General features: G+C 37.4%; 1 protein-coding gene across 2 annotated transcripts in view; it reads left to right on the forward strand.

The window, feature by feature from the left end:
- Nucleotides 1-15,000, forward strand: part of LOC115214025 (tryptophan 2,3-dioxygenase-like) — a 141,498-nt gene that overhangs the window by 73,256 nt on the left and 53,242 nt on the right. For both annotated transcript variants that reach the window (XM_036504787.1, XM_029783046.2), the window contains exon 6: nt 11,505-11,566. In XM_036504787.1, the coding sequence (XP_036360680.1) occupies nt 11,505-11,566 (62 nt within the window). The remainder of the gene's footprint in view (nt 1-11,504; nt 11,567-15,000) is intronic.

The following is a 15,000-nucleotide window of genomic DNA, read 5'->3' on the forward strand; positions in this document are numbered from 1 at the left end:
CATAAATAAGGGTCTTACAACAATGTGCTACATCAGTGGTTCCCAGCCTGTGCTCTACGGACCCTTGGTGGTCCGCAAAGGTAGTAATGGGAGTCCGTGAACTAAATTCAAAATTTCATTTATATATTCTTTTATTCTTTTACTTGTTTCAGTTATTTGACTGCAGCCATGCTGGAGCACTGCCTTTAGTCGGACTAATCCACTCCAGAACTTATCCTTTGTGAGCCTAGTACTTATTCTATCGGGCTCATTTTGCCAAACCTCTAAGTTACGGGGACGTAGGTATGTATGTATGTATGTATGTATGTATGTATGTATGTATGTATGTATGTATGTATGTATGTATGTACCCCTCTAAGTACCCCAGAAATAGATTACCTCTCCTGGATACTGAGCTGTCGATAGAAAATACTATGATTAACGGAACTGTTAAACCCTGTTTACTCCACTCACACTATCGTAAAGCTATGGCTAATCCACTGGTAATCCGTAGTGACTCAGCGATACCAAATACTATCAAAATCAACATCCTCGTGGCAGACTTAGAGTAATGAGGAACGTATCTTCACTATGCCAACCACAAGGACGACAACAACATATCCAACACTACATATTCCGAATGCAACGTTCCGGATACACATAGTACGGTAGAATCAGAGTATACAAAGGAGCGAAAACAAGATTCGAACGTATTCTAAGAGATGACGAAAAAGGCACATGCTCCCTATACCGCAACAAGTTCTGGAATAGGTTGGAGTGGGACACCAACGAAAGAAATAAACATAATACTTGGTATGATAAGAAGTTTCACAGTATAATGCTTGTTGACGCTACACCTAGGAACAAATTAAGTAGGGCATTTAAGAAAATCCTGCGCACAACTGGCCTTAAGATCAAAGTTGTAGAAAAGACAGGTAGGACTATCAAATCTGCGTTAAGTAAATCATACCCATTTGATAGGATCACGTGTCAGATTAATTGTGCAGTATGTTCTACAAACCCACATATAAACTGCAAAAAGGAAAACACTGTATACCAGATTAAGTGCCAAGAAGGGACTTGCGCGATTATCCCAGAGTCATATATTGAAGAGACTTCTAGGAGCATCAATGATAGTTTCAAAGAACACCTGGTTAACTACATTGGAAAGAAAAACCAAACTCCATCTTTTATCAGCATGCTGTAGACTGTCACAATGGCTCTTTAGAGAGACTTAAGTTAGACATCTTATCTACACATCCCACTGATGCAACGCTGAGACAAGTCACTGAAGCTGTCTGTATACAGGAATACAAATCCACGCTCAACCGTGAATCCGAATAGGGTAACACCCAAATTCTACTCGGGAGTACCAATCTATAATCACCCCTTTCTCTCATTTACATGTAGAAATCCATACACACATGTTGAGATGCGTGATACTGAAATACATATATGTAGTTATATACAATCGCATGAATGTACCTAGATTAATACGTATGTACGTATTTGTAGATGTATGTGTAAATAGCGTGCGTGTATATGTGTGTACGAGTGTGTGTGTGTTGAGTGAGTATATGTGTGTGTATGAGTGTGTAAATGCATGCACGTATGAGTATATGTATGTGCGTGTATATATATATATATATATATATATATATATATATATATATGTGTGTGTTGTGTGTGTGTGTGTGTGAGTGTGTATGTATGCATGTATGTATGTATGCACATATATAAATAAATAGTAAAAAATTTAAAACATTAAAAAAATTGAATTTTAACTGTTGTCTGCGAAAATAGTGACATATACAGAGGTTGGACAAAATAATGGAAACACCTTACAATTTCAAACCAATTTATTTTAATATGGGGTAGGACTATAATTACTGCCTTTGGCAGTAATTATAGTTTGAATTCTACGAGGTATGGACTCGTACAAAGTTTGAATTGTTTCCAAAGGAATTTTTGTCCATTCTTCAGCTAAAACAGTCTCCAGTTCTTGTAGTGATGATGGTGGAGGATATCGACTCCTTACTTGTTTTTCTAAAATGCACCATAAATGTTCAATTATATTGAGATCTGGGGAATGTGGTGGCTAGATAAGATGTTCAACTTCACTAGAATGTTCCTCGTACCATTCAGTAACAAATTTATTCCGTAACCACAGGATGAATTTGTTCAGATGATTAAATAGTCTTGGCTCTTAATTCTGCCATGAAGGGAAACCATTGGACCGGCGGATTTCCAAGATATAGTCCCCCACAAAAAAATCATCACAGATCCTCCTCCATATTTAACAGTTGGAAAAACGCAGTCTGGGTTAAATGCTTCTTTTGGTTGTCTTCACACGTATACACGGCCGGTAGTCGGAAATAATGTAAAGGACGACTGGTCCGAGAAAATAACATTCTTCCACTGCTCTAGTGACCAGTTCTGTAGGTTTTTACTCCACTCGAAACGCTTTGCAACGTTTGTTTTTGAGAGTAGTGGTTTTCTGATTGCAGCCCTCCCATGAAATCCTGATTTGTGCAGCTCCCGGCGAACGGGTTTCGTGGAAACTGGGTTCTGGAGGTGGTTATTAAGCTCTGCAGTACGTTTGTGATCCTTTCTAACAATTCGCGTAAGAGTCCAACGGTCCCTATCTGAAAGTTTTGGTTTTCTTCCGGAGTTTTGTTTCGACGAGGAGGGTTTTCCCTCTTTCTCAAAGGTTGTCATTACTTTCGAGACAGTCCTTTCTGATACACCAAACATTTCGACTATTTTCGTTATGCTATCGCCTGCCATACGAGCACCAACAATTTGGCCTCTTTGAAAGTCCGATAGATCTGTCACATTAATGAATTTTAATTACCTTTTTTTGATGATATATGAAAAGAAGCAACAATTTTAGCAAACGTATTAAGCAACACTAATAATGAATAAAAAAAACATAAAAAATATAACAAGCTTTTGACGGTTTTATAGACATTTCAAAATTATGATGGTAAGTGTTTCCATTCTTTAGTCCAACCCCTGCATATGTGTAGATGGATAAGCGTATATATCCACCAGCAATGTTTACGTCGTATCCTGGGCCTGCATTGGAAAATGCACGTGAGTAATGCTGAGATGCTTGAAAGAGGTTCCTGTTGAACTATTGAGCCAATCATTTTGCAGCACCGACTCCATTGGGTGGACAGCTTAGTGAGACTGGAAGAATGCAGGACTCCGAAGCAACTCAACGACTGAAACAAATAAAAGAGTAAAAGAATAAAAGAATTTATAATATAATATACTATAATATAATATTATATTATATTATATATATATATAACATGAGTGGCTGTGTGGTAAGTAGGTTGCTTACCAACAACGTGGTTCCAGGTTCAGTTCCACTGCGTGTCACCTTGGGCATGTGTCTTCTACTATAGTTTCGGGCCGACCAAAGCCTTGTGAGTGGATTTGGCAGATGGAAACTGAAAGAAGCCCGTCGTATATATATATATATAGGGGGTGTATGCTTATATGTCTATGTTTGTCCCCCAACCATCGCTTAACAACCGATGCTGGTGTGTTTACGTCTTCGTAGCATAGCGGTTTGGCAAAAAAAAAACGATAAAATAAATACTAGGCTTACAAAGAATAAGTCCTGTAGTCGATTTGTTCGACTACAGGCGGTGCTCCAGTATGGCCGCAGTCAAATGACTGAAACAAAAAGAAAATATATATATAATGCAAATAATATATCTCTATATATAAAATCTCTATATATAAAACTGAAATGCGTTTTTACCGCTTGGATCGCTTTCAATGCCACTACATCCCGTCCGATTCGCTCCAAAATTTACAGGGACATGTAGAATGAGGTGACGATGCGCGTGGGCTACCTTAGAAATCTCTATCTTAAAAGGTGTGGTTGCTAGGGGCCATCTTCCTACCTCACCCTATTTCCTCCAGTACTCTGTCACTCCTCTTCATAACTTTCAGAAGTCCACTACAGTTATTTAAAGTATCTGTCACTATCGCTATTTCCTTTCTTTTTCACTGACTCTGTTTCCTACCTTCCTATCACTTCGGCGGCGTTCTTTTAAGTATATGTCTGTCACCAACAAACAACACACGAGCATGAGAACAAATATTATGAATCAGATATTCTTGCGTTCATTTATGTGTGTGTGTGTGTGTGTTCTATATATATATATATGTATATATAATGTATGTGTGTGTGTGTGTGTTCTATATATAAATATGTATATATAATGTATGTGTGTGTGTGTGTTCTATATATAAATATGTATATATAATGTATGTGTGTGTGTGTGTGGTGTTCTATATATAAATATGTATATAATGTATGTGTGTGTGTGTGTGTGTTCTATATATAAATATGTATATATAATGTATGTGTGTGTGTGTGTTCTATATATAAATATGTATATATAATGTATATATACAAAGTGTATATATCTGTATTTATGTATATTAAACTTTTTCATACTTTTTCATAGTTATATATATTTTTAAACAAATTATAAATATAATTTCATAATTTTTATTTTCAATTTAAATAATTTAAAGTTTTCAATTTTATATTTTACTAGCAGTATCGCCCGGCGTTGCTCGGGTTTGTAAGGGAAATAACTATATAAGCATTTTTAGTGAGTTATAGCAAAATAAATAGCAAAAAATGCATTAAAGATGGAATAAAAAATGATAGTAATTTCTTTTTTAAATCGTTGACTCATCGTAGATATTTTTAGAGTTACTTCCCTTATATAATAGCGAAAAATGCATTAAAATGGAATAAAAAAATGATGGTAATTTTTTTTTAATAGTTGACTCATCGTAGACATTTTTACAGAGTTACTTCCCTTATATAATAGCGAAAATGCATTAAAATGGAATAAAAAATGATGGTAAATGTTTTTAAAATCGTAGACTCATCGTAGACGCGCGCTAATACCCAGAAGGGCTCGATATGAATCACGATTATAAGATACCCGGTTTTCGTTACACTGCACCGCAAAATGTGGGAGTAGTTAGGAATCTAAATCGTAGGAGACAGACACACAACCTTACTTTTATATATAAAGATTTGTGGTTTGCACAGGAAACCTGCCCTGTGTGGCGGTTTTTGCCGTTTTTGTGGATCTGTTTCAGCTTTTTTAGCGATCTCTGTTTTGGCGACTTCAATCCATTAAGTCGTTGTTCTAAAAGAACGCTGGTCTCCTTCACAACGCATTACGACGTTGATTTCCTTACACTCCCTTCCCCACAGCTTCACGAGGGAGGGAAGAAGGGGGAGAAGCAACACAGGTGCAGGCGTGATCGTGGACGCCAACTCCGCCGCCATCGACACACGAAAAAATATGCATTAAAATGGAATAAAAAATGATGTTAAATTATTTTTAAAATCGTAGACTCATCGTAGACGCGCGCTAATACCCAGACGGACTCGATATGAATCACGACTATAAGATACCCGAATTTGGTTAAACTGCACCGCAAAATTTGGGAGTAGTTAGGAATCTAAATCGAAGGGGACAGACACTCACACAACTACAGTTTTATATATATAGATATATTTTCTATGTTATATTTTCTTTTTTTTTATGTTTTTGTTTTTGGTTTTTCACTGTTTGATTTGCCTATTAGTGGTTTTATCTCTAATTTAATTTATACAGATATATATCTCATTTGTATACATTTGTATATATAATGCGTGCACACACACACACACACACACACATATATATATATATACATACACATATATATATGTGTGCATTACGTAGTCGGTCGATTCACCTGAAAATATGCACACCTATGTTAAAGGTGCTGACAAGTTTGCATCACAACTATTTTGTTCCTCAAATGAAAGGCGTCACCTCTAGGACAAAATTCCTCATCTTATAAAATGTGGCCCCAGTACACCCGAATGAAATCGGGTTATATTAACAAAAATGTGAAAAGGGGTCTAAATGGGGCTGGAAGGGGATTAAAATTTCAAAGAGCGGGTGTTTAGGAATTCTCTGTTGCATCAAGCTAAAAAATTTGCGCCAGCCTTTTAATCGTCAATGTGTTGCCGTCCATGATAAAGAAGTTTTGAATGCTTGCCATGGTGAGTCTACTGTCGTGAGAAAGAATCACTTCAAAACTTGGTGTTTACGAATTTTCTTTTACATCAAGTTCAAAATTTTACGCCAGCCGTTAAACTGTCACTACGTTGCTGTCCGTCGTTAACAAATGCCAGCCATGGTGATTCTATCCCTTCAAACTTTGGTTTCCAATATTTTATTATTTTTATTCAGCTCGCAAGTTCGTCTGTCCCTTTTGAATGTTAGCGTTTTGCTGTCTGCCTTGAAGCAGACCTTTCCATTGCCACTGCCTCATATTTCTGATTGATCTTTCTAAATATTTTATTTCTCAACTTACTCAAGATCTTCTGTTGTTTATAAATGGGAGAGAGATAGATAAAGATAGAGAGTAAGAGAAAGCGAGGGAGAGTCAGAGAGAAAAGAAAAGTAAGAGAGTGGGAAAGTGAGAGAGAAAGGAGAGAGAAACAAATACGGAGAATCGTCATCATCATCATCGTTTAACGTCCGTTTTCCGTGCTAGCACGGGTTGGGCAGTGTGACCGGGGTCTCGGAAGCCAGGAGGCTGCACCAGGCTCCAGTCTGATCTGGCAGTGTTTCTACAGGTGGATGACCTTCCTAACGCCAACCACACTGTGAGTGTAGTGAGTGCTTTTTTCCTGCCGCCGGCACTGGTGCCAGGGGCGCTCGCAGTGGCAACGATCGGTTGGTCCTTTTTACGTGCCACCAGCACAGAAGCAAGTCAAGGCGGTGCTGCAATCGGCCACGTTCGGATGGTGCTTTTTACGTGCTGAAAAGAAGCAACAGAAAGTAACACCCACATTCTTACCCGCGCGTAGAGCGGGTCACCTTCAGCTAGTATATATATATATATATGCTTTAATGTATATATAATATAATTTCTTTTTTTTCATTTGTTTCCGTCATTTGACTGTGGCCATGCTGGAGCACTGCCTTTAGACGAACAAATCGACCCCAGGACTTATTCTTTGTAAGCCCAGTACTTCTATTGGTCATATTTGCCGAACCGCTAAGTTAGGATATGTAAATGCACCAACATCGGTCATCAAGCATTGGTAGGGAATGAACACAGTCACACAAATACATACGTACATACATACATACATACATACATACATACATACATACATACATACATACATACATACATACATACGTACGTACGTGTGTGTGTACGACAGGCTTCTCTCAGTTTACGTCTACTAAATCCACTCTCAAGGCATTAGTCGGCCCGAGGCTATAGCAGAAGACACTTGCCCAAGGTACTACGCAGTGGGAATGAACCCGGAACCATGTGGTTGGTAAGCAAGGTACTTACCACACAACCAATATAATATTTGACGCCGACATTAGTTTCACAATATAATAGCTGTCTATGTATGGAGCAAAAGCATCCAGAGACATTCAGCCTAAAGGAAGCACCCAAAATCTCTCCAATCTGAACTTCCACAAATCAGACTGGAAATCGATCCAAAAAGAGATCTTGAGACAAGACTGGCCGAAATGTCTCTCCACACCAGACATGGGCATGAAACTAGAATACTTCATGTCAGTTATGCAAACCATACGCCAGAGAAATGTTCCCAGAGCACAAGGCCAACACAAAGCGGAACAAGATTTCATGGGAGAGGAAGATACTCATGTGATGACGGACGAAAGCTGCACGTCGCTTCAACCAACATTCGAAAAGTAGTGAAAGGTCCCGCCTGAAAAACAACATTGACAGAGATTGAAAAAAGGCTGCAGCAATCCTATGTGAGGGGGAGAGCTGACAAAGAAGCCTGGGTTATAAAAAAGCATTAAGTCAAACCCAAAGGCCTTCTTTCATATTGCGAAAGAAACAGCCTCAGTACGCTGCAAAATAAGACCCCTCTTCCAAAAGGATGGCTCCCTCACAGTGAGGTATTGAATGACCAGTTCAAAAGTGTCTTTACCACCCCGTTGGAACACAGACAGGTGAGCTAACCAGTGGATTTCTTTGCCGCCTCACCTATAACCAGCGAGGCAATTATGATGGAATACATCGACATACACATACACACACGCAAGCGCGCACGCGCTCTCTCATTTGTTTCACTAAGCTTGGAACATGAAACGAAGGATCTACTGTAACCAGTGACAAAATCCGTTTTGTCAACAGGAAATATTATTTTAGATCAAGTATGTGAACGACGTTGTTATTTTAAGTCATTCCGGAAACAGTATCAGCTGGCATATTTAAACAACTTCTGCGTTGTAAAATTAACCAGAACAGAGTGACAATTAAATAGACAGCTCGGTCCTACTTTCTATTTATGGTAATAGGCATTGAGATAATGCATGTAGGCATACATACTTTCCTACCGCTGTCTGTCTTTGGACTGAAGTTATGCAGGGTCACTGCTAGTCAACATCACTAGTCTGTCTGGTGCATATTGTATCTGCCTCTATCGAAAAGTCCACGTTGGTGCAAAGGGATATAATTCAATAACTAAATACTGCAATATAATTTTGTTTGACGCACCAATCAATACAGCAGCGGACTTTCTGAACAAGTTATAATGGACACAGGTTCGTGTGTCATATAGCTAGTTAGAGGCGATGGCCTCTTGGAGCTAATCAACGGCAGCTTTCGTCCTGTATTTATGGACTGCCATATTAGCATGGCGATAACTATTAATATCCAGTACCGCTGACCGTAGTCTCTTTGGAGAGACTTAGAAACAATAATATTTCAATGTCCCACACAAGTTGGAATTTCCCCGCTTTTGTCGAGATTTTTCGAAATTTCTTATTGCATCTTTCATTTCAGAACGTGGTTTGGGTGGGAACTATTTATTTTATTAAAACAATTTTTATCCGTGTCTTTTAAACATTGACCGTCCCCATTCCCACTAAATCTCTTTTCTTTCGTTCCTTTTCGTCAAGTAACAATATTCCTCATTTTGAATCACACGCAATCCGCATTTGTAGAGACAAATTTAGCTGTGTGGTAAGTAGCTTGCTTACTAACAACATGGTTCTGGGTTTAGTCCCACTGCGTGGCACCTCGGGCAAGTGTCTTCTACTATAGCCTCAGGCCGACCAAAGCCTTGTGAGTGCATTTGGTAGACGGAAACCGAAAGAAGCCCGCCGTATATATATATATATATATATATATATATAATATATATATATATATATATATATATAATATATATATATATGTGTGTGTGTGTGTGTGTGTGTGTGTGTGTGTGTGTCTGTGTTTGTCAACATCGTTTGACAACCGATGCTGGTGTGTTTACGTCGCCGTAACTTAGCGGTTCCGCAAAAAAGACCGATAGAATAAGTACTAGCCTTACAAAGAATAATTCATGGGGTCGGTTTGCTCGACTAAAGGCGGTGCTCCAGCATGGCCGCAGTCAAATGATTGAAACAAGTAAAAGAGAGAAAGAGTAAACCCACTTTCCTTTTCATTTTATTTTTCACAATTATAATGAGCAACTTGGGAAACTGTCATTTCTGTTGACTCGTGTATACTGAAACTGTCAGGTGAACTGTACCTATTAATCAAATGGTATGGCCTCGAGACACCCTGTGACACGCTGACCCTACCTGAGGATTATACCAATTATGCATGTGTCTGTGGATTACTAAACTCCCATCACGTTAATTCACGAGGCAGTAATTCAGTTGATCGAACAACTGTTTCTTTGTCGCCGAACATTGCGATATATATATATATATATATATATATATATATATATATATGTGTGTGCGAAACTTGATATCAAATCTGCATCTGTCATCCAACCATGGAATTTTTCCTAGATGTAAAATATTTAAGCAATGTTTTATCCAAAGAACTAAGGTGAGAGCAAGATTTGGAAAGGGCACCGCTTAGTTTGTTTACTGAGTTCCAATAGTCGTGCTATCGAAACTCGTTGTTGTTTAGCTAGAATCGGTAGAAGAAAATAAAAGGCAAACCTATAGAATTACACCTGAATAGTGTATACGAGTGAAAGAAGGAGAGAGATCCAAAGACAAGAGAAATTTACAATAATAGCCAGAAACTAGTCGGAAAAATAGTCGGAAATGATGTCCGGCGCTAGTGAATTCTTTGGATACGGTTCATGATTCGATATCTTATATCACCAAAGTTACCGACAGGCGAAAATGACATGGCTGACTAAACAGAATTAATATCAAACGCACGTTTTAATTCCTCTTGGCTAGTTATCCTTCTTTCTTTATCTTCCTCGTTATGAATACTACATGTGTCACAATATCAGTTTATTTTCTTTAGCTGAGTAATAACTTATATGATAGGTCAATGAGGTTGTTTTTTACTATTTCTTTCGTTATTCCATATGACTTTGCATGTTTGTTCACTACGGTTTTGATACGACACTGTATGTCGTCAAACCGCCTATGTAACTTCACAGCTGATAAATAACACGTATGCTCTGCTTTATGTATTGCTTTCTGATTCAGTCGTTTGCAAAACCAGAGACGCTTATATACATGCGAGTGCAATCGTTTTGTTATACTGCTTTGTGTTGTTAAAATCTATTTTAGTAATGCTATATTTGTGCTTGAGTGGAAAATAAACAAAGCCTTATCATTATTTGTTAAATGTTATCCAAATATTTAAAAAAAGTTACTGCTTCAATTGTGTTTTCATAATGGGGGGTAAATGATAAACGCACGCTATCTTATCTAATACATTTTATTTGTCATGCGATGACTGCGATTTCCGGGACGTTCAGTGCCCTCCTTTCAATTCCCTTCTTTATTATCTTCAGTTCTTTTCTAGTTTTGAAATATCTTCCTACTTATTGGTTGTTGATTGAAGAAAGTAGGACAAATTGATTTTTTAGTCAGATTTATTCACTTACCAAGTTTACCTATTTCTTTATTACCCACAAGGGCTAAACATAGAGAGGACAAACAAGGACAGCCATAGGTATTAAGTCGATTACATCGACCCCAGTGCGTAACCGGTACTTAATTTATTGACCCCGAAAGGATGAAAGGCAAAGTCGACCTCGGCGGAATTTGAACTCACAACGTAACGGCAGCCGAAATACCTATTTCTTTATTACACACAAGGGGCTAAACACAGAGGGGACAAACAAGGACAAACATAGGTATTAAGTCGATTACATCGACCCCAGTGCGTAACAGGTATTTAATTTATCGACCCCGAAAGGATGAAAGGCAAAGTCGACCTCGGCGGAATTTGAACTCACAACGTAACGGCAGCCGAAATACCGCTAAGCATTTCGCCCGACGTGCTAACGTTTCTGCCAGCTCGCCGCCTTTACTTTGTCCCTCTTTGTTAGAAGGAAGTTAGTTCCTCTTATGTATGGGGACCGTCTGAATTAATCAGCTAAAATCATTCTATATTCATGTTACTAGTCAAAAGAAATTATTACTATAACTATGTTGTTTTCTCTCTTTCAGCTCCTTGTGGACCAGTTCACAATACTTGAAACCATGACTCCGCTAGATTTTATCGATTTTCGGTAAGAAACATTTTAAAATCTACTTACCTGTAGCCGATTACATATGTGGTTATATAGTCTCGAAGAAAAAAAAAAAAAGAAACGAAAAGCGTTTACTCGTTTGTTAAAGTTATTGTTCTGTGAGGGTAAGGTTAATGTTTATATTCATGAGCCGCAGATCAAGTTTTTAAAGATATAGTCGATGATAACATTGTATTGCTTAATTTAATTTTCCTTCTGTAAAAAACAAACAAACAAAAAACCTACATCTGTGATCAATATACAAATATATCGTAGTATATAGTCCGCCCTTGAGTATAATACGCAGGGGATTTTTAGGGGGCTGTACCTCTGAAAAACCTAAACCTTGTGTATAATACGCACCCCTTCTCTAACTTGAGTCGCGCGTAATTAAGCCAGTAGAACCTAGTCGAACAAATACTTCCGCGCATGCGTAATACAATAATGGTGATGTTCTTAACTGTTATATGGGAATGTAAATATGTTTGCAAATTGTTTTTGTTACATGTTATTCTGTGTTCTGAATACTTTTATATTAATAAATGTTGCTTACTGCAAGTTATGGATGATTCTTTTATAACTTCATTGCTTTCAGGCTTAGCTTAAGGTATTTTCGCGCCCGACATCACAAAATGCGTCTGAATAAACATTGCCAGACACCAAATAGAGACTCGGACATTGCTTAGAAAATATTTTTCATTTTTAACCTCGTATATAGTACGCACTAAGGATTTTGACCTTTAAATTTTGGGGAAAAAAGGGATTAAACTCGAGGATTTACGGTATACAAAAAGTATCACACATAATTTAGACCCAGAAATCTCACTTTAGGTCTAACACACTTAAGTTCATGTAAGTCTGTTTTCTAAATATTAAATCGGGGCACGCTAAAGAAGGTTTGTTTGAAGAGCTCGTAAATGCTAAGATCAGTCCTCAAGTTCAATATGAAACGAATTTGTTAGTGTTTATTTGGCATAATATCATCGAAACTGGAAAATAAACTTTGTGGCTATCATCCAAATGTAAACAGAATATTTTAGGTTTGTAGGGATACATTGGTATCTATGTAAAGTTTTTGAGGCAGCTGTCTTTGTTTTAGTTTCCATGTACAAGATAACCTTGCTTCTTCTTTCCAGTGATTTCTATTTATCGATGCCGTAAAATATTTAATATTCTGAGAGAACATGAAATAATTCTCTCTTGGAATGATGGATCTCGAAGCAAATAAAGCTATAAATAACAGTGTGTTAATTTTGGGCCAAAAACCTCTCCAAAGGCTTTCTTAATCCAATATTTATACGCTGTTATTTATAACTTCATTTGCTTTGAGATCCACTATTCCAAAAGAGAATGGTTTCATCTGCTGTTTAATTGTCTTAATGAATTGCTACTTGTTTACCACTTTGTCTAAATACACGATTTATTAAGGATGTCTCTTGCTATCCTTAACAAATTCTGTAGTTAGAGCGCAGATAGTACTTCAGTCATTTCTATGGAAACTAAGTGGACTGATTTTGATAGTCATTTTGAACCACTTGCCATTTTTAATTCGGTTTCTGACCTCACATAATCATACTTAAGATTAATCTTTCATATCCTTGGTTCTTTCCTCGCCACTATTATCTTTCCCGACATTTTTCCAACCTAACTTTTCTTTCCTATAAAAAATTTTTAATTTCCTACGCTACGTAAAATTATGGTTGAAGAAAGATTTGTAATTATTGTTGTTTTGCCTACTTCAGTCCTGATTGAGCAAATTTATACTCAAAACCATTTCAACCGTGACCATCTTGTCTTTGTGTTGTATTTCAGCGACTATATTGTCCAATGTATCCGTCATTAGATAAGATAGTTGGATCTGATTTAGGTATATTTGGCTGGTATTCCAAGCCTGTCGAGTGACCACTTAGAAGCCCCCATGTTATTTTGAAGGTACATTATTGTTGTTTGACTCCAGATCAACACTGTTGAAGCAAGCCTATAATCAAAAGCATTCTAACCATAACCATCGCATTTATTTTTGTCTATCTAGAACAGTTGGGCAATGTTTCCTGCCTTTTTACACATGACTACCGAAACCTATCAAAACATTACTTAATGTTTTGATTACCATCGTACATTTATTCTGATCGTGTTGCATTTTTCATTTCAATGGATTTACAACACTTCTTGCACCAGCAAGGTCATAGCTACCAGGAGAACTACTTACAATCTATCAGGGAATGGACAATCAAAACGATATAAAGGAATGTTTTGGGGACAACATCTCTGGCTCTAAAATCGTGACAATTGAAACCTTCAGAATAGGAACTAGTTCTTCCTGATGTCCTTCATTAGATCCGTTCTCTACTCTCGACTTCAACAAATTGCACTCCACATCAACGTCTTTTTAACTATCAGCGTGACTCTTGAAGTGTGTGGTCCGTCACTTCGTGGCTCTTTTCTCTGTATAACAAACTGTTTCTGAAGTGTCGCACCCACTAGAGTAAAAACGATCATTTATCAGAAGTGGAACCCTTGAGTGTGAATTAGCACTTTGTCGATGACAGGTTCTTCCATGGTTGGAAGTCTACTAATTAAACTCCCAGGTCAACTTCCTTAACCTTCGATCCATGTGAAGTTTAAAGACCACTCATCAAGCAGGTCTCCTTTTTATAGAAAGTCGAAATCACCCAACAAGCCTAGTTTCATTAAAACAGTATCGAGACATTAAGTATCGCACGCAAAGACACTATACTAAGTAGCTTATTACACAGATGCTCTGATTCACCATATTTGCAGAACTTCCGTGGATATCTATAAACAGCTTTTCGAATCTAAAACTTAATATTGGTTTCAGATTTTGGCAGAAGACCAGCTATTTTCGAGGGAGTGGGTAAGTCGATTGCATCGACCCCAGTGCTCAACTGGAGCTTATTTTATCAACCCCGAAAAGATGAAAGACAAAGTCGACCTCAGTAGAATTTGAATTAAAAACTTAAAGACGGACGAAATGCCGCTAAGCACTTTGACCGGTGTGTTAACGATTCTGCCAGCTCATCACCTTAAATCTAAACTTAAAATTAACCTAGTTTATACTAGCAGCTGCCATTCTAACATATATAGGTCTATGCACCACCGACATCTCATTAGCAAATACTTCTACTGCAATAATCATTTCTGAATTAGCCTAACGTTTTTATAAATTCATTTTATATATTCTCGAATATTTATTTTCCTTTTGTCCCCTTCACCACTCTCAACGATTCTTCTAATGTTATTTTAATATTCTACATATTATGAAGCAAAAATATATTAAACAATATCGTGTTAACTAAATATAACCTTGAACATATCACACACTCATCACACCTAATGACATACTCCAACTAAAAATATTTACCCTTTCTATTGAGATGTATTTCAAATTAACTGCTTTTGCTCACCACTTATAA

The sequence above is a fragment of the Octopus sinensis genome, linkage group LG7 (genome assembly GCF_006345805.1).
Source record: "Octopus sinensis linkage group LG7, ASM634580v1, whole genome shotgun sequence".
Taxonomy (NCBI): domain Eukaryota; kingdom Metazoa; phylum Mollusca; class Cephalopoda; order Octopoda; family Octopodidae; genus Octopus; species Octopus sinensis.